The sequence below is a fragment of the Ambystoma mexicanum genome, chromosome 1p (assembly GCF_040938575.1).
Source record: "Ambystoma mexicanum isolate Mex_15411 chromosome 1p, UKY_AmexF1_1, whole genome shotgun sequence".
Classification (NCBI taxonomy): domain Eukaryota; kingdom Metazoa; phylum Chordata; class Amphibia; order Caudata; family Ambystomatidae; genus Ambystoma; species Ambystoma mexicanum.
In genome coordinates this window covers 606,747,639-606,768,481 of record NC_090921.1, presented here as the reverse complement: position 1 = coordinate 606,768,481, position 20,843 = coordinate 606,747,639, and the positions used below count along the sequence as shown (strand labels likewise).

Below are 20,843 nucleotides of genomic sequence, written 5' to 3'. Positions count from 1 at the left end.
CCCCAGCCACATACCGACCCCACCAAAACACCTAAACACATACCACAAAAAGGTCAAACTTTTAGTAGTTAGAACTTTTCGTGGTGTGCGTTTTAGGTCTTTTGGTGGGGTCGGTAATTTTTATTTGGACATTTCGTCGAAACCGTCCAAAACAGTTTAAAGTGTGCACTTCAAGATTTTTAATAAGGAGATCCAACACAGCCGACATGTGTTTTGACCTATGGTCGTCCTCAAGCTGTTAAGATGTTAATTTCACAATGTACTGTATGAGTAATACATCGATGCACATGAATTCCAATGTTACATGCCCAAATCATTAGAGTGTTATCAAAACACAATTAATTGTGATTACAATAGTTGTTAATACTTACCCGTAATAGAGTGGTAACAGATGAGGAGGGCAAAAAAGGAAAAAACAGAACAGAAAACTTCCATCAATTATGCACCAATGCTGTACTAAATCACATTGCAATGGACAAAACAAAACCCGGGTTAAGTACCTAAACCTTATTTCATCATCAGTCATTAATGTTTCATGCTTGAATTTCAATGTACGATTATGTTCCATATACATTCTAAAATTAAAATCTGCCAGTGCTCTTAGTCAATGGCTCCTTTACCCCCTGTGCCATGTGTGATCTGCCAGTTCCATTTTTCAACTGTACACTTGTGTATATTCATGATCCTAGGCCTAGTAATGTTTTCAAAAGGGATTTCAATGTGCTCTGAAGTCTTAGCATCCTCCAAATCACCAGTAGATCTATATGTGATTTGCACCCTGGTGGTTACTGTATATAATTTAGTAGAAGTGGGGTTATTAAGATCAACTCACCAACTTTATCCAACAAATAATTTCTGTGGTTAAACAAAGTTCAACATTAGTGTTTCCACGAATACAACAGAATACCTTACAAGGATAGAACAGGAATTTGGGGCTCACCTCTGACAGTAAGATCTGTCGAGTGGCCATCCGTTACTACCAAGACCTCCACGACAATTCTCCCACTCACAACTGTATTAATTAAATTGTTATCTATAGGCCACCCTCGTTGACCTCAGACTTCAACAGTGACCTATGTCACATACTGAACAACCTAAAAGGCCCTAACACAGGGACATTACTCCTTGGCGACCTCAACAGATGGAGAGGGAACGCCATAGATAAGGAGCCCATAAACTTAGAAAGGGAACTACAAAATACTGATTTTTCAGTGATCAATAAAGATCCCACATCCAAGTCAGGAAACCAACTAGACTGGATTATAACAAACAACGTGGACATGTCCCTACCCTGCATATGGACAGACCACCACAAAGTCTAAGCCAGACTTACATTAAGAAACGAAATCACAAAGAACAATACAGCTAAGACTGTCCAAGGCAGAAATCACAGTCTCAATCTTATCACAAGGAATTAACCATATTATGAACATCACCAGATGACGACCCATTTGACAACATTGTGCCTACCTTAACAACCACTTTCAGGAGTTCCATGACCATTATGCACCAATACATAAATAAATAAATAAAACAAGTCCGCCCTAACTCCAACCATCAAAGTTGGTTTAATGCAGAAACCATCAAACTTAAAAAAGACAAAAGAAAATTAGTAAGGAAGTGGCGTAAAGATCCCACTGAGACAAACAAAGAACTGGAAACATAAGGATCATACTTATAGGACTAAACTGACAGAACTAAAAATCACTACAACCACCAGATATCTGCTGCTGCTAATTCCACTGGGAAATTATTCCAAAGTGAAAAAACAACAACTCTTTCCCCTCCCTTTCAACCTTCCACAGAAGACTGTGAAAAAGGTGCAAACAGCTTTTCAAAATAATATCTTAAAAGCTCAGAAATCAATAACAAGATACAAAGTCAATCCTTCACCCTGTCCACTTATAATTGTAAAACCCATCCAACCTCATGGACCCAACTTACAGTTTACTCCAATTTTTCTGGGGGACATGAATAAAGTACGTTTTACCATCAATTGTACCTCCTGTCCAGAGAATGTACTGCCTCCTAAGTTAATCTTAGATCATGCAGACATTATACCTCCGCAGAATGGTCAACACCTCATTCAGGGACCGTACGGTTCCGACAGCAATTAAAACTGATGGTCACACCCCAGGTTAAAAAAAGAAATTAAAAAAACAGGCCTTGATCAACAGGACCCCACTAATCTACGGCCAAGTACAAACTGCAATTTCCTTTTAAAAATACTAGATAAAATTGCTACATGTCAACTCCAGGACTACGTTCACAATAACAACCTCCTCCACCCACAACAATCCGGATTCAGAAGAGCTCACGAACTGAATCTGCTTTGTCGGACCTTCAATCCAAGATGCCAATAAACTACTGAACACCACCAAGTACCTCCTCTTCCCACAAGACTGCACGACCTTTGCCAGGGCAATAATTGGTTCCCGGCTGGACTACAACTCCCTCTTTGCCGCACATGAGAATGCAATCTCAACAAACTCCAGTCCATCCAGAGCAATGCCATCTGAGCTGCACTGAGCTTAAAGGGATGGTCTAGTAAAAATTTTTATTTAAAAAATAGATAGGCCACATAAAAAAAAAAATACTAGCATCCTCCGTTTTAAAACTTCCTATGTAAACTTTTGAGCTATTCAAGCTCAAAATTTGAAAAAGCAAGCACAGGGGCGCAGCCATTTTGTGAAATGGAGGCCCTCCTGTGCTGGCTTTTGCGGCACTAATGAAGGAAAAGCCAGCCAGCTGTAGTAAACAAAGTCTACCGCTGGGTGGCTTTCCCTTCATTAGTGCCGGGACTCGGAGGACGCGGACCGGAGACCAGAGCAGGAAAGCTGCAGCTGAATCTCGGTAAGTGCTATTTATTTTTTTTACAAAAAATAAGCACTAGCTGCGGTTTTTTTTCTAAGTTTTCCGGGCTGGAGGAGCCCGGAAAACTTAGAAATAAAACCGCAACTTTAAAAACGTTGAATTTATGTTTGCGGTCGCTTTTGAAGCGACCGCAAACATAAATACAACGTTATTGTGTTGGAAAACGCTGCGGTTTTTCGTTCCAAGTTTCTCAGGCTCCTCCGGCTCGGAGGAGCCTGAGAAACTTGGAACGAAAAACCGCAGCGTTTTCCAACACAACCGCGTTGTGTCTGCCTGAATCTGCTTTACCATTTGGGGCTCTCGGGCTCCCCATGGGGAGCCAGAGAGCCCCAAATGGAAAAGCAGATTCAGGCAGACACAACGCGGCATTGCGGAAAACAACCACGTTGTGTCTGCCTGAATCTGCTTTTCCATTTGGGGCTCTCGGGCTCCCCGTGGGGAGCCCGAGAGCCCCAAATGGAAAAGCAGATTTAGGCAGACAACGCAGCATTTAGCATTTCCCATTTGGGGCTCTCGAGAGCCCCAAATGGGAAATCAGCTGCAGGTAGAAACACTACGCGGCATGTAAACATAACCGCGTGTGTTTCTGCCTGCTGTGGCTTTCATTTTGGGTCTCCGGTGCTGCACCGGAGACCCAAAGTGAAAGCCACAGCAGGCAGAAACACACGCGGTTATGTTGGAAAACGCTGCGGTTTTTCGTTCCAAGTTTCTCAAGCTCCTCCGAGCCGGAGGAGCCTGAGAAACTTGGAACGAAAAACCGCAGCGTTTTCCAACACAATAACGTTGTATTTATGTTTGCGGTCGCTTCAAAAGCGACCGCAAACATAAATACGTTTTTAAAGCTGTGGTTTTATTTCTAAGTTTTCCAGGCTCCTCCAGCCCGGAAAACTTAGAAAAAAAACCGCAGCTAGTGCTTATTTTTTGTAAAAAAAAAAATAAATGGCACTTACCGAGATTCAGCTGCAGCTTTCCTGCTCTGGTCTCCGGTCCGCGTCCTTCGAGTCCCGGCACTAATGAAGGGAAAGCCACCCAGCGGTAGACTTTGTTTACTACAGCTGGCTGGCTTTTCCTTCATTAGTGCCGCAAAAGCAAAAGCCAGCACAGGAGGGCCTCCATTTCACAAAATGGCTGCGCTCCTGTGCTTGCTTTTTCGAGTTTTGAGCTTGAATAGCTCAAAATTTTACATAGGAAGTTTTAAAACGGAGGATGCTAGTATTTTTTTATGTGGCCTATTTTTTAAATAAAAATGTTTACTAGACCATCCCTTTAACGTGAACATGTCTCAGCCCATAGAATATAAAAGCTGCACACTGGCTACCTGTCAAAGAGAGGATCAACTTCAAAATGTAACACCATTGTCTCACCAATTCAGTGCTGTCCTACGTCACACAGAGGATCTCCAAGATCAAGTCCTCCAGACCTAAAAGAACGCCCTATGGCGACCAACTGACCACCCTGCGATTCAAACATAGTAGAGTTGGAGGATCCGGCTTCCTGGTCACCGCAGCTCATCTTTGGTACAACCCCCCCAACCTGCGGGCCAAGCCTCGATACTGACCTTTCAGAAAACAATTAAAAATATAATTGTTCAATTGACTGCGATCTTAGGGCATGCCACTGCTGCCCTGCCACTATATAACTTCAAAAAAACATTTTAACAGTAAACCCTTTGCCTCTCTCCCTCCCTGCCACCCAACCCTTCTGCCTCCCCCACCCTAAACGTAGAGCACCTTGATGCCTGTGGGTTTTGCACTCTATAAATGTAAAAATAAATTACAGTTTTTGTCCAGAAGGAGCAGCTCTACTGAACTGCCAGATCACGTGCCCTCTACACAAAAGCAAAAGCAAACCAGTCATGCATCAGCCTTATGGTCTGGCAGTTCGTCACACTTTTAACATTGGTTGCACAACCAAGACTGATGGTTGTTATGATAAATACAAAACCAAACCATTCATCCATCTTTATTGTCTCTTTGAGGGAGAGTATGCTCACACGTGGGTTTCTTGCTTGGCAGACCTAGAGCATCAAGCTACACGTCATAGTTTTGGCCCTATTGGAGTTAATGACATTTGTTCCTGTGGAGAAGGGACATGGCCTAGCAGTTTTGACTGGGCTCCTCCTATTGATGATAGACAAAAGACTGGACTGCAAATGACTGGTCCCCTTTTGTAGTGGTGCCAAATAGCTAAAATAATTACGGTAGGAAGATTGCCCAAAGTGATGCCAGTTGTCATATTTTAAATTAACCTGGGACCTTTTCGTTTTGGCGAGTAACAAAGCTGCATTAGGGCTGGACAGTGAGTTGCCCAGAGGCCTGTGAGGTCATCAAATCATCATAAGGACCGCCCCATTTAATAAAAGTAAAGGTCTGCACATCTGGAAAATGAGGTAATCAACCACGCTGTGTGTGTTTTTCTCCATTTTATATGCATAAAGATTTTATTTTGAATCGGTACAATACACATTTGTGAACTTTCTTGGAATAGAACAACGTGCTCCATCTTTTCAATTCAAAGCCCTAGCAGGATAACTTTACTCAATAAGTCAACCATATGGATCCTTAGGCGTTAACTACACCACAGGAAAAATGTACATGTACAGTAGACTCAGAACGCAGAATTGCACACCTTAAACCATTCGCATCATTGATGAACATCGGGGTACATGATACGTGACTGATACACGAACAGAAGGTGGCCATAATATGGGGACGGACATGATGGAGTTCCCACACCACAACTAGATAACATTCAGCAAAGTTGCCATGGCAGGACCTATTCTTGATGTGGTTTAGGCAAATTCGTGGGCTTTATATGCCGTTACAACAAGCTACCACGATAAAAAAAAATGCATTTCTTGACTTATGTGCTAAATTTCAGGAAGATGAACGACTTGTTGCTTCTTGGTAGGCCTGTAGTGCAAGCTCTATGTAGCCAGGCTTCTGGGCGTCATGTTTTACAAAGATGCTAATAAGGTCTGGTCCATGAGCCGCACTCTCGTTAGCCTCTTTCGAAGACTGCGTATCCGGGTGGAGCATGTTATAAAGATAAATTAAACCTGTGGCATCGTCCATTAGGTCTCTGTTGAGCATGTCGATTAATAAGCCATCTATCCTCCTCCTGCTCACCAAATACCACACCATCCCCCCAAAATGTCGTGTTGACCGTAAGATATCATAATTGCCAGCGTTCTCTATATCCTCATACGTCCTATGGTGCACCCTGATATAGTCAGGGGAATCTGGCTCAAACTGGGCAAGGGCGAGGTCCAGAACATGTTCATGTCTATTCTGTCGAAAGACCACCATCAGATGTTCCTCCTGGAATATAGGTGGAGGGGTGATCCTGCGCCGCTCACGTGGGAAGTAGACCTGTATCATTCTGTCTCGCTCTTCCCAGGTGGCCTTACGAAGCCGACCTGTTGGCTCTCGCACAACGATGAAGCGCTCCCTGTGTGGGGTACTGTACGTAATATCTGTAAACACATATTTGGCATTCTCCGTGCCTTCCAGGAGCTTGTCTTCTGCCAGCACATCGTCAATCGGCAGGCGTTCCTCCAGCACCGGGGGCATTTTTAAACGCTGTTCGGCCGCTGCAACGGCCCTTTCTTTGGCTTCAGCGAGCTGCTGGTCCGTCATAAGTTTATACTGCGGCTCTTTGAGCTCCTGCGGAACGGGACTAAACACCTTTTCCACGTTCAGTCGCGTCATTCTGAAGAGTAGACTCTGAACTTCAGGGTCGGTAAACGAGGGTCTTCTGCCTGCGGGAGGACATGAGCTGATGAACTTTGTGCTCGACCAAAAGAAGCCGCGAGCCCCACTGATAGCGGCGTTCCACTTGCACGCATACAAGCTTAGTCTCCAGGACGCGGCCATTATTTCAATAGAAGGTATGCAGACATGCCAAAGTCAAAGCGTCGATAATAATGACCTAAATTCTGAACGTGATAAACACGGAAATGAGACTCAGACAACGACAAGGCGGCCATCATGGTTTTTTAGATACTCATCGTTTTACAATGAGACAAACCAGGGAATCGCAGAAAACAGGACTAAAAAGTTGACGAATCTTTCAAGTTTAATTTGCATTATGTAAAATAAAAATATATTTTGATTTCAATTAAAAAGATTCATATTCGGCAACATATATTTCTATATTCTTATTTCTTGTTTATATCACCGCGTACAGGTGCTCCTTTCGGTTTAAAGAATACATCTCACGTTTTTAAGTTATATTTTGAGAAATGTTTACTTTTCTTTTGGTAACTCTGACGAAACGACTTGATAACATACTTACTTCAAGATGGCGGGAATCCTCTAGAACGAGTGGTTACATTGGTCCGTGGTCCGTCGTCCACTCACTTATTTTTCCAGAAAAGCCGTTGCTAAGGCCTCGCGGCAACACCCAACTGCATCTTGACGTAACCCTTTGATGCGGGTGCTCTGCGGTTGAGAGGTGTGGCCTCAAGACTAGGAGGGCGGAGTAGCCGAAAGCTCAGGTGCAGGGAGCAAGGATACACTTGAAGCATCAGCTGCAGCCAGAGGTGAGAGCCCCGAGGCAGTATGATTTTAAATAGGATAGGAATATTAAAGTTGATGAAGTTAAATGAATAGCAATGATAATGTAACTGTAATACTAAGACTATTATTTTTTACGCATGATTTTGTATTGACTTGGCTCCCAAGAACAGGGCATCGCTTTCCAGCGATTTTTTTAATTGGAGACAGATGCGCCAGGTACTGTAAATAGAACTGTAAATAGAACAGTGTGATATTGTAATATATGTTGTTTGTGCAAGGGTTAATGTCTAAAGTAATTCAAGCAGGTCAAGCGAATTGCCTGGAAGCACAAACTTATTTTGATTTATAGATATCTTCTGGATTAGAGTGATTGTAATAATGTGTTTTTCTTTTATATATTTTCTGATGAACTGGATTTTATAATTAATGTCATTTTTATTTTGTATATTGAATGAATATGGTATCATGAATGTGGAAAATGTAAATGATTCACTAAATCACACTTAATAATATTTTTAAAAAAGTTGAATGCAAGCCAGGATTAGAACACAGCGTCCCATGTTGCCATATCGAGTATACACGAACATCTTTACAACTGCAATATGAATGTTTTGATAACATGCCTCATGCTTCCCTAGATCAGAATGAGGATATCACTGAAATAGAAATTTAAAATCTTTGTTTCCTAAATTATATTGATATTTCTATAGTAGGTACCGCCTGGTTTATAGTTTAAAACCATGTATATACCTATGATTCCAGTGAGTGGACCGCCTAACGCTGCCGGTCAGCCCCTCTCATTCACGCAATGATGAGACGACACAGGAGCTGGGGTGCAACACCTCTTTACTGTATCAACATCTAATAGGAACTGCCGTTTGAGCGGTAGCCCCACCCATTCACACACGTGGGACGCAGCCCACTAACCATGGCAATAAACAGAGGACTCATCCTCTACATAACTAGACAGTGACGACACCACGCCCTCCTGTTACTAAACATTTAGTTGTGCTCTCAGTTCATTTCTTCGAAGAGGCGATGGGGTTTCTTTCTTGTTCTTTGGGGTCGACAATCCACTTTTGCCGATGGCTCTGTCCATGCCTCGGGCACCATGTCGTTTTCAGAATCTTCCTTGTCTCCTTCATAGGGAGCGTCCCATTGAGAGGGAGTGTCATTCATGCTTGTGTCACCTGAGTATTTGGTGCCAGGCATCCGTCTGAAGTGAGAAGAGTTTCTTGTGATGGACCTGCGGTCTCCTTCCGCGGTGATGAGTGATCCTTTCTTCTTGACAATGATGAGTGGTTGGTTCTTCATTGAAAGGAGCTATGTTTTTGCGCTGTTGAGGTTGCCGGACAACTACCAGCTCCCCTTGCGTCAGGTCACTTCGTTTAGCTCTGCGAGTGGCTTCGGCTGCTCTTTTCATATTCTCCTTCATGAGTGTGCCCCTCTTTCTCATTTCGGTGTCGTTCTCGTAGTGATCTTCTTAAACTGCCACATGTGGTAGTCTCGTTCTGATTATTCGCCCGAACATTACCTCGGATGGTGACTTTCCCGTGGTGCTGTGTGGGGTGTTTCTGTAATCTCGCATGAGTTGGTATAACAGTTTTTCAACCGGTTCTCCTGTGATGCGTTCAATCTGTGTCATGCGTTTAATGTTACTCATGAATCTTTCTGCTGTTCCGTTTGCCTGTGGCCATAGGGGTGTCAACTTCCTGTGCCGAAAACCCATGTATTCTGCAAATCTTTGGAAATCTTGTCCAGTGAACGGGGGTCCGTTGTCGGACTTGACTACCTTGGGTATTCCGTAGGTTGCAAACATCCGATCCAGGGCTGGGATGGTGTGATGTGCAAAGGTGGACGGGACAATCTGGAGGTCAGGATATCTTGAATATTCGTCCACAGCTACAAGTATGTATTCACCCTCTTCCATGGGCCCAAAATGGTCAATAGCTATCTCCTCCCATGTTCCTTCGGGCAGTGCTGTCATGCTCAGCGGTTCAGGTGATGTATGCGGTTTTACAAGTGCACACGTAGGACAGTTCTGCAGTAATTCTTCCACTGATGTGTCTAGTTGGGGGAACCATAGTTTCTGTCTTAGCATCCTTTTTGTGGATACAATGCCCCTGTGCCCTTCGTGTGCTAGTTCTAAAACTTTTTGTCGCAAATTTCGCGGAATTACCAGCTTCGTCCCTTTTAGTAATAGTCCTTCTTCTGACTTTGCGAGTTCTTCTTTTACGGCCAGAAAACATGTGATGACTTGTTTCGTGTCACCATTCATTGTTTCGCAGATTGGCTTTGCATGTTTCCATATCCCCGTTTCAAGGCATCTCAGTATGGTTTGTATTCCCTGGTCCGTGTTGGATTCACGCATTATCTGCTCCATGTCAAACACCTGTGGTGTGCTGCTGTGGATAAAGTATCTTATGTACTGGTCAGCTATGGACGGTTCTGACCCACACCTTTCTCTTGGGTGACGGGAGAGGAAATCCGCAGGGTTTTGTTCTTTCCCTGGCCGGTGTGTGATGGTGAACTGGTAGTCTTGCAGTCGAAGTGCCCACCTGGCTATTCTTGGTGGCATTTTTGCCTGTGGGTTGCCATAAATGAAGATAAGTGCCTGGTGGTCTGTTACTACTACGAAAGGCTTTCCATACAGGAAAAGCTGAAAGTGCTTGCAGGCCCAGACAACTGCTAGTCCTTCTTTCTCTGCCTGCGAGTAGGCTTGCTCAGTTTTGGAGAGGCTTCGACTGGCGTAGGATACTATGTGTTTTCCACCTCCCTCTCTGTTGCGTGAGAATGGCACCTAGGCCGACGGGACTGGCGTCAACTAGGAGTTCCGTGGTCTTCTTAGTGTCAAAATACGCCATGTTTCGGGCGTCGGAGATGCGGTTCTTGATGACTTGGAATGCCTCTTGGCATTTGGGTGACCAGACAAATTCAGTGTTGAGCTAGGTGAGGGCTCTGAGAGGTTCGCTGATGGTTGCAAAGTCTCGTATGTATCTTGTGCAATAGCTTGCAAGACCTAGGAAGGATCTGAGGTCTGAGGAGGTGGTGGGTGGCTCAGCTTCACAGAGTGCACTGACTTTCTCTGGGTCTGGCGTCATGCCCTTCTCTGAAAATATGTGTCCAAAGAATCGGATTGTCCTTTTGCGAAATTCACATTTTTCCTTGTTGAGGGTGAGTTGGGCTTCTTCTAAGGCCATGCATACTCTCATGAGCGTGTCATCATGTTGCTCCTGAGTTTGGCCGAAGACCAGAATGTCGTCGCTATAGTTCAAACAGTTGCGCACGTGTTTGATAACGTTGTGGATTTCTGCTTGGAAGATTTCCGACACGGAGGATACCCCAAAACTGAGTCATTTGTAACAGAACAGACCTAGATGTGTGGCAAAAGTTTTTATGTAGCGGGAGCTCTTGCAGAGTTCCAGCTGGTGGTAGCCTTTGTTGAGGTCCAGTTTGGAGAATACTGTTGCTCCGGTTAGGAGATGCACCATGTCTGTTATTCAAGGAGCTTGATGTCGTTCTCTCAGGATGGACTCATTTGGTCTCCTCATGTCTACACATATCCGGATGTCGGGGGAGTCTCTCTTGCGCACCGGTACTATGGGGGAGACCCCTGGTGTGGGGCCTTCTGTCGGCTCAATGATATCTGCCTCGAGCAGCTTGGTCAGTTCATTTTCAACTTGCTTTTGAATGTTGATGGGGATACCCCTGTAGTGTTGTGCTACTGGTGGGACACGGGTGTTGATGTGGAGTTCGATCTGCCTGTCTTTCAGTTTGCCAAGGCCTTTGAACAGTGATGGGAAGACTTGGTCAATGCTTGCTGTCGGGTCTAAGTATTTATGTACCATGAGGCAGTATAGTACGTGAATGAGTCCCATTTCTATGGCTGCTTGATAGCTGAGTATGCACCCGCTCTCGGTGGCGGCCTCTAGCACGTGCATGGGGATGCCTTTCTCGTGTTCCTTGTATCGGCATGAGGCCATGAAGAATCCTCTGCATGCCAGGGGTGATTTTGAGCCGTATGGGTAGATGAGGGCTCGTGTAGGCTGTAAGTGAGGGGCGTTTGGTATGCTTTCATAAACTTCCTCACTGATTACGTTCACGGTTGCCCCCATGTCTGTCAGGAACTCAGCAGTTGTTTGATTGATTTGTATCCTCAGTATTGGGCTGTGTTCTTTTGCCGTGTTGTTTCCAAGGGCATATAAGTATCTCTTCTTCCTCGGTGTTTCTTGGTGTTTTTCCGGTCTGCGGGCTCTCTTCCGATGATGCACTTGACACGCTGCTGGATTGTGACTGTTCTATGAGGCACCGCACATATCTCCGGGGTCTTCTCCTTGTCTTGGATGGTGTGGTTTTGCTCTCCCTCCAATCCCTTTTGTCTTGTCTTCTTTCTGTTTATTCGTCGCTGTATCTGTGACGCCCTTGTTCATGGGGCTGGTGGGCGACCTGGTGGTGTTGGGTGGGTGGGTTTTGCTCCAGTTCATTTGTGGGTTTTCCACTTCTTCCTGCCCCCTTCACCTTGCTGCGGAATATCAAGCATACAGCCTTGTAGTGGTTGTCACCACCACATGCGGAGCAGGTCTGGCCCTTTGCGGGGCATGTTCCTTCATGGGGGTATTCGTGTCCACACCGATAGCAGAAAGGGTCACTGTTGGTTCTCGCTGTCCCTTCTAACTTGTTGAGACTTTCGTGCTTTCCGTGCGTGATTTTTAAGTCATCTAGGCCCTCTACGTGCGCCGCGAGGGCAGCATCTGATCGTGCCAGACGTAGAATCTCCTCTAGGTTTCTCGGTTGTTGTATTAGCCTTCAAATCAGCGCTTTCATATCCCACAATGATCTGTGACCTGAGGGCCTCCTCATTGGAGTAATTGTTGAAGTCACAGTGTTTCATTTTTCACCGTAGCCTCATGACAAATGCATCTATGGACTCTCCTTTGATCTACTTAGTGGTGTGGAATACATGTTGCTCATAGTCCACTATTGTGTGGGGCGTGAAATAGTCCGTGAGTGATGTCTTTAACTTGGCGTAAGTGTCTATGGTGTTTTCCGGTATTTCGTCGAGGATGTCTCGCACATTGGATCCTACAGCATGATTCAGGAGGTTTAGTTTTTGTTCATCCTCTGGAGGTCTGGCCGCTTTCAGGCAGACTTTGAAATCCCTCAGCCACCTTTTCCATCTTGATCCGAGGGTGCCGGTGTCAGTGAGGTCAAAATTTGCTGGCAATTGGGCTAGGAGGCTGTCTGTCATCTTTGTGCGCTCCTGTCTGGCTGGAGTCACGGGGACTGTCAGTGACTCCCCTTCCGATCCACTCATGGGCCGATTTTAGGTGTATTTCTGCCGCTTGTTGTGCTGAGCTGGGCCTCCCATTCTCTGGGCGTGGCGAAGGTCTTTGCGTCTGGCGGGGCGCTGTGCCACGTGGTGACAGATTTGTGGGGCCTTGTGTTGAAGGTATGGCCCGCTGTCTTGTGGTGTGGGAGTCCGGGAATCCCCTTGTGCGCGTGTTGGGGCTTGTGGTGCTAGGCGGGGCGCAGCACCACGTGTCTGCAGCACTGCGGGCCTTACATTTTTAATACGTGGGATGACCGTGTTTGGTGCCGCTGACCCTCCAGGAGGAGTCACCTTGCTGCTTGATGTTGGGCCTTATTTGTGGCTCTCATTGGGGCGTGTGATCTTACCCTTATTTTCAAGTGTAGAAGCTGGAGGGCCGTGCCTCCGCCGCTCCTCCTGGAGTCGCTTGTCCCTTCGTTGCCGTCGTCGGGAGGCCAGTGCTCCTCAATCGCCTGGAAGTTGCGAGCAGGGAGCCGCTGCTCCACCTGCCGGTGACTTGATGCGCCTGGCGGTGCCGTTGGCGGGAGAGGCTTCCATCCTCTCCGCCCGGGTGGATAGTACGCGGGGAGCTGCTACGACTGCTTCACCCGCGTAGCCCACGTGCGTTGGAGCTTCAATAGAGCTTGCACACAGCTCGTGCTGACGGTGGAGAGCCTTCTCGCTCCAACTCACACTCTCCGGGATCCCTCAATCGGGTGATGGTCCCGCGGCTCCAGTGGTGCCCGACTGCACATCACGAGCGTTTCAGACTTGAGGCTGCAGGCACCGTGGAGAACGTGTCCGCCTCGTCGCCAATATGATGTCCAGTGAGTGGACCGCCTAACGCTGCCGGTCAGCCCCTCTCATTCACGCAATGATGAGACGACACAGGAGCTGGGGTGCAACACCTCTTTACTGTATCAACATCTAATACGAACTGCCGTTTGAGCGGTAGCCCCACCCATTCACACACGTGGGACGCAGCCCACTAACCATAGCAATAAACAGAGGACTCATCCTCTACATAACTAGACAGTGGCGACACCACAATACCTCTGTTATTTTCACTGAAAAAACGTTAGTTGATAGGGCGTTACCATTACAGAACGAAAAACCAAACCCCAGAAATGTGTCAGTTATGATCCCTGAAGCAACCGTAACTTGGCATGCGCCGTGTATTGCTCACAACCTCACAAAATTGCGCTGATTGACATAGAAAGTAAACTTTTCATATCTGTGCATCTGGTGTTGTGTATTCGGTCAATAAAGCTCCTTCAAATATAGTCTTTTTTTAGTAAATATGTACGTTTTTTTAATTAATGTACGTTATCTATAACTATACATAACAAAAAAGTTCAGGGATTTGAAACAAAACATCTGTATACTAGTATGCATGGCAAAGTGCCTAATGAGCATGGCTTGCAGCCAGGCCCAGTGGGCCCTGTGCTCAGTGCAGTGCCTTTAGCCATCCTCGGCACCTCAAACACACCACTACAGCTCGCTGGCCAAGGCATGAGGCTATGGTCAGTAGACCTTATGCAAGCTCCTTGTCCAGACCCAATATGCTAACTGGGCATGGTTGCACTCATTCCTAGTGGAAAATTTGCCGTCACAGACACCAAACTGAGACCAAAAGTGCCTGGCATGTCGCTTCACTGACATGCCCAAAACATCTCAAAGAGACCCTTTGTGGCTGAAGCCCATGCCACAGGCAACTCTCCCCTCCCCCGTCCCCACAGTCGCCCCACAGACACCTGATTTGTACGCCATCCACATGTTTAATTTATGCAGCACGACCGTGCAGACCGTGTGCCATCTTCTTGTGTATCTTTAATGTTGGCCAGTTATTTTCGTTTTAAATAAAATAAAAAAAAGTATACAAAACATTTAATGTCTATAGATTGCTAAATCCATTTTAAAGACAAACTGGGAATAGCATGGAAAGTTTGACAGAAGCACTTAGTAACGTAGAACCAATGCATGTATGACTTTGAATTCGAATTTGTGCAACTTATTTTTTTATTTTTTATTTACTTGTATATAATCAAATAAGAAAAACGGATTTTTACAAGGATGTGAAAATCGTAAATTAAAGTTCGAATATGCAGATACACTGTGCCGGCAGATGTCAAAAATAACCAAATCATAGGATGTTTGTCTGTTTTAGTCTGGCAAATATGTATTCGAGTGTTCGAAGTGTAGTAAAAGGCCCGACGACAGACAAGATCGAAAAATGTTCATTGGGAAGGCAAAGAGCGAAGGAAAACAATCCGACCTGCAAGTGTCCCCCATAGCCCATGTGTACAACTTATTATAAAGCTATTCAACTCGTAAAAATATCGGTTGGGCCCTGAACAAGCACATACTTTGGGATAAGCAAAATTAACCCAAAAGTGTGAAAAATGTGTTGGTAAACGATTCATTTTTATTGAATGTAACCAGAGGATAGAACCTATCCTCTGCCCAGAAAAAGTGCAATTAATTGGATTCTCATCACATAGCCCGGCATTATTTTAATTTTGAATTACAACTTTAAATTGGGATTATATCATTGTTAAAAAGGGTGTTTTTTTAAAGTAGCCTAGTTTGGTTACAGGATGTATAACATCATTTTAGTATGGTTATGCTATTTTAGCACCAGGTGCTGGGGAGTCAGCCAACCAAGTAGCTCGCTTCAATCCTGGGCTAGAACTGCCAGTAAAAGTCTGGTGGGGCCTGAAGGATGTCCGAGGGTGCACGAGGCTCTTAATAATAATAATAATAATAATAATAATAATGTAGTATTTATATAGCGCTACGAACCCTGAGGTATCTGAGCGCTGCTTATTATTGCCCAAGGTGCTCATCATAAAGGAAGTACGATGACTGCTTTTAATAGAAAATATAAGTAGATATGATATCTTGGGGGGCACGGACAAAATATGTTACTCAAGGGAGGGCATATCAATTTTATTTTTAATCATTGGGGGGCTCAGCATCACAACGTTTGAATACCACTGGTTTAGAGGGACGTGCTCCTTCTACCCTGAGTGTTGGATTACATTGAAAGGTGCGTTTGACCTCACTCTTCCTTCCCCATATGTACCCTCTTCCCACGTGCCCATTTGACTACTGCAGCCCGTGTCACCTGTGCATACCCTCCCTGCACATTGAATTGCCGCCTACTTCCTCAATGCTGCCATGGGCACTGAAAAGGGAGTCACCCCAGAGACCCACGCCCATGTCACGACAGCCATTTTAAGCCAGGGCAGCTTTTCTTGTGATGAATGGGCGCACAGCTGCATGCACCCATTCATCAAAGGGGCTGTTTATTAATCACTAGCAATGACACTATTAGCACTCCACACAACATGCCAAGGTGCTAATAGCGTTAATTGCTGCATGTGCAGATGGACTTGACCGGGCCTGACATGACTTAAGGTGGCAGGGCGTTACCAGCCAAGCTCACCCGTGTACGTGTCAATTAATGGTACACTAATAGTTACGTATGGTGCACATTTTTCAATATCAATGTATAGTTTTTCCTGAACTGGAGGTAAAAGAACAATGTAACAATGTGTTTTGTTAAAGTATTGAGTAATATGAATGGGTGAAACATTTTAATTATTTTAAAACTGTTTCTGTCGGATTTTGAGCATTGGCATGTTTGTATGAAAACTGTCATTGTCTAACAATGATATAATTAGGGAGTCTTTAATTGCTCCTGAAAATGGCTATAGCCTTGGAGAACCTTAAAAAAAACATGTTTTTTTGATTGATAATTTTACAATATACAGAAGAGTTTCACAAATAAAACAGGTTGCCCATAAATGTGCATTCCAAAGCAAGTAAACGTAATTGTGTAGTAAGACGGCTAATAAATGACTCTAATGTAATGCAACCTGAATCTTAGTAACTAAAGGGGGCAGCACAAAATTACAAGACAACACAAAAAGGGGGGAGTTGACCAATGAACAAAGGAGTGGAGATAACTCAAATTAAAATACCTTTGGTCCAGGATGACAAGCACAGTCAACAACAACTCTCCCTGGGAGCATCAGATCTCGGCAAGCCGTCCGAAGTGGGATCTAGCACACCAACGGTATGCAATGTGGAGAGAACGTTTGAGAATATGCCGTAAAACATCAATGTATTTTTTTGTACCGAGCACACTTTGAGCTGAATCTCCTCTAGGCACTTGACACTTAGTAGCTGTAAAACATAACATGTCAAGTCTTTGTGTGTACTGGTGATGCCTGAGTGCCCAGGCCTTATTTTCCAATGTCAACACACTCACCCTTCATGTGATTTACGCATGCTCCCGTGAATTTAACGAGAGGGTGCATGGACTCTGGCAATAAGGGAGGCATAGGAGCATTTTACTCCTTTGCATAGCGATATTACGACACAACAGATCAGCCAATCAGGTTGCTCAACATTATACGCATTGCCTACAGGTAAATGCCTCCCGTCTAAGCAGCCCGGCCAGCTGCTTGGTTCTCGCCAATGTACCCCCGCCATCTGCTCCTGCTCAGTGCTCTCTGCTCCCCCCTCATGACACTCTCCAGTGCTTCTGCTGTTATTTAAATGATTTGATTTGACTGAGAATTTGTACTGCAAACCAAATTACTTTTAGGCTTAGAAATACAACCTAAAGGGAAGTTGGGCCGACTAAATTGAATACATTTGTCTTGACCTCCTTCATGAAGCTCTTCTGAGAGCGCACAGATCTTTACTGGGTTGCGTTCCAGAGAGTTTGGGGGAATAAATGTGGGGGGAATAAATGTGACATGTTGCCCCCAAGATCGCAAGGGTCTAGTCATGGAGTAGAGGTGGCTCTTGGTGTCCAAGTAAGAGTGTGCTAGTGCGTGGAGGCACGTAAACACTAAATATAAAACCTCAAAGATAATATTGGTTGTCCACGGGGCATAAAAGAGCCTTTCATCATGAGGCAAAACACTGGTCTGACAGCCACATTCTGCACTGGATTTCAAAATCTGGTAGGTCAATGTAAAAGAAGTTCTCATAGTGTAGTCTAAAATCAATAAGGTATTACTATCTGCAGGGATGAAAGGAAGGTCTCTCGGGCAACTGAAGAAGTTTAAAATCTATCTCGCACCAAAGAGCTGACCACAACATGAAAGCTGAGGGTCAGCCTTCCACAGAACTCCCACCTCCTTATTCTTTTTGGCAAAGGTGCATTGCAGGCAAACATTTGCAGAGGGCGTGGCAGGAGACTGTGACTAAAAGAAAATGGCAGTGCGGCATTCACTTTTAGGCCACTGTTTCCGTACTTCTCCATTTCTCTTTTGTACCATCATCATCTCAAGGTCCAGGCAGTGCGTCCACCTACCATTTCGAGCATCTTTTTTGTGCAGAAGCATGGGTTGCATACTCAAAAAAGCGACCGCACCAAGGGTGATAGTCCATGGTGCAAACCGTCATGATGAGTTTGGTGGACAATATTAACTTGGCCGGTGCGCCACTACCATCTTTTATGCCGTGCCAAAATTCGCAATTATCGCTTGAATTGCTTGTTAAAAACTTAAACATAAATAAACGTGTTGCGTGTTTGAGGTAGGGACTAAGGGGAGTGGCAGGGTGAGGTGGAGGGTTGTTTTTACTTATATTTTCATTTTTCTTGATCCTGTTACTGCCTTCATCTACTAGTCTCCCTGTTTGTGTGCTATTCCAAAGAAAGGCACAAGGTGCCCCTGCTGCAGCACAGTCTATTTATGTTTGCGCTATTCCACGTTGTAGCAATTTAACTGCCTGCACGCTCCTCTAGGAATTAGAAACTGAGAACGACTGTTGTCATTGTCAAAGAAATGAGTCCCTCGTGTAATTTTTCTTGCATCATTTTCCCCGTACTCCACAGTCCTCTAGGCAGACGCATTTCCAATCGGACAAAAATAACTGCTTTGTTGCTGACCATGGCCCTCATCTTTTTTTCCCCGTTTTGGTGTTTCTTGTATTTTGTGCCAACACTCCAAAATAGGGGCTTCTGTTTGACGGACATCATGTAATGAGACCAACCCTGCAGAGTGATGGGTGTGGTCAGATATAAAAGGGGGGGGTCTCATTTAATTTAAGTTATTGGGCCTTTGACAATGTTTTCTGTGAACTTACTGAAGTCAATGGAAGGCCATGGGGCTTATTCCGAGTGTTAAAACGACTCCAATGAGCTTCCTAATGTCGAAATATGTGTCGGATGAACAGTTTATTTGACTCTATATACTGCTGTGCATTAACATTACAGTTGGATTGCAGGGTTTCTGTTAGGCAGCTTTTCTAAAGTCTACCTATGGTAGGACTTTATAAACTGTCCGATTGGTATAAAGAGCCCCAACTTCTAATGTAAGTCTGTACCACTCAAGCTTTTGGTAGTATGGCAGAACAGCCAGGATTACCTAAGGAGGGAAATGTGTGTTAGGTCAGTACAGAGAATTTAGTGTATACATAGGCCCAAAGAAACACACACCTGGAGTTATATCAAAATAGTTTTGTATTTTATTTATACACAAGGCAAAGATACATTTTCAGATACGTAAGTACTATTTCAAAGCTAATAAACACAATATGAAAACCAATGAAATAATTCAGGTAAGTAAACCAGAGTGTAAAACTTATGAATGCAATTCAAAGGTAGGTAAAACCACTATTATAGTAACTTAAAACATTCTGTTGTAGGAATAAAATGTAAGAACAAAGCCAACAATAGCAGTTAACCACTTTTCAAGACTTCAGAGTCTTTAGCAGTCCACCCCTATCTAGGTATGAGTTCTTCAAAGTCAAATTGGAGGGGAAAGCATGTAAGGCAAAGCTGTAAAAAGTCAAAGTTCCAGAGAATTCTTCAGTTACAAGTAAGTAGGCAGTTTTTGTTGATAAAAAGGGTTTAGGAACTTTGAAGAAGGCTCCATGAATGCCCGCAAGTGTTAGGCCGGGGTGAACATGCATGGGTGAACACCCAAACACAGGAGTCAGCACTCCAGCAACAAAGGAGCGACATAATTACTCCATGTAAGTATTACCATGAGTCTCACAGTACCTTAGTGATGAAGACAATTAATCTGAATGCTTTCATGACGCAGCAGCTGCAGGCCCGGTCTCCTCCTTGGTCGTGGTGATGAAAGGAGGGACGCTGGAAGGGATTTCACAGCAACAGTCAAGAGAGGGGACTCACAGCAAACGATTCTTCATGCTCCAATGCAGGTGGGTGGTTTTGGCACCTTTTCACAGACACCAATGTAAAACGGTTCTTCTCCGATCGATTTGCCTCGCTTGCTCGGTTCTGCACTCTGGTTAGGGGACTTTGAGGGGGGGGGGGATCCTGCTTCTGGAGGTCTGGAAGAAGTCCACCGAAGTTTCAGGAGGATTCATTCTTGGCAAGACAATGCATCGCAGTGTGGTCACGGGTCCACTTGTATCAGCATTTTTCAGCCCAAGAAGGTCGCAGCACATCGAGAGATGGCCCAAATTGAAGGTCGTCTTAGGACTGATTATGCCCACCAGTCGAAGGGAGGAAGTCTTCCTCTTTAGAGCTTCCCAGTCGATTTGAAAACGGGGTCAGGACAGCAGCAGTACTTCAGCAAGCTTCTCCGGTCGCTATCGGGTGCTGCAGGCATGTCTGGTCATCTTCTTCGGTTCTTCAGTTCCAGTGGTCGACTTGTCTTCAGCCTCAGGATCCTCGCCTTTTATCCAGGAACCCAGCCAGTCTACACTCATGCTAGACTCAAACTTTGGGGGCAGACTGTCTGGTCAGGACAGTCAGCCTCCCAGTTTGAACCGGTTCCAGGCAGGTATTCCAGAAGCCAAGGAACAGCAGAGTTTCTGACTCCTCGCTTGCTTCCTTTCCTCACAGACACAGTGAAACTTCGGCAGGCTTCACAAAGGATTCCCACTGAAGACAAAAGTCAAACCAGAACCTCCCCCACCCAGCACGGCAGAAGAAGGACCAAGAAAGGACAAGCACACAAGAAATGGCGAACAAAGAATAAAGCCACCATTTTGGGTCATTGTGTTCATTCCTTCTATGGATTACCACAGCTGTGAACATAGCCTGCGAGTAAAAATGACACAAAAGTTGGTAGAACAAATCCACTGTCACCAGCCATTCAGGTATGCATGTCACTGTAACAGAAATGTTACAGGAGTAGTTAAAA

At 44.9% G+C, this 20,843-nt stretch overlaps 2 protein-coding genes across 4 annotated transcripts in view; one reads left to right on the top strand and one right to left on the bottom strand.

Moving 5' to 3' along the window:
- Positions 1–5,281: 5,281 nt before the first annotated feature.
- Positions 5,282–6,818, bottom strand: MRPS22 (mitochondrial ribosomal protein S22). The gene has a single exon (XM_069649584.1). It carries the CDS (start codon positions 6,747–6,749, stop codon positions 5,751–5,753), a length of 999 nt encoding a protein of 332 aa, XP_069505685.1. The 5' UTR covers positions 6,750–6,818; the 3' UTR covers positions 5,282–5,750.
- A 415-nt stretch (positions 6,819–7,233) lies between these two features.
- CAPS (calcyphosine) overlaps positions 7,234–20,843 on the top strand; it is an 830,344-nt gene continuing 816,734 nt past the window's right edge. Inside the window, exon 1 of one of the 3 annotated variants that reach the window (XM_069649586.1) lies at positions 7,234–7,417. The gene's annotated coding sequence lies outside the window, so the exon portion shown is untranslated. The remainder of the gene's footprint in view (positions 7,418–20,843) is intronic. The other 2 variants (XM_069649587.1, XM_069649585.1) reach the window with 2 other exon arrangements.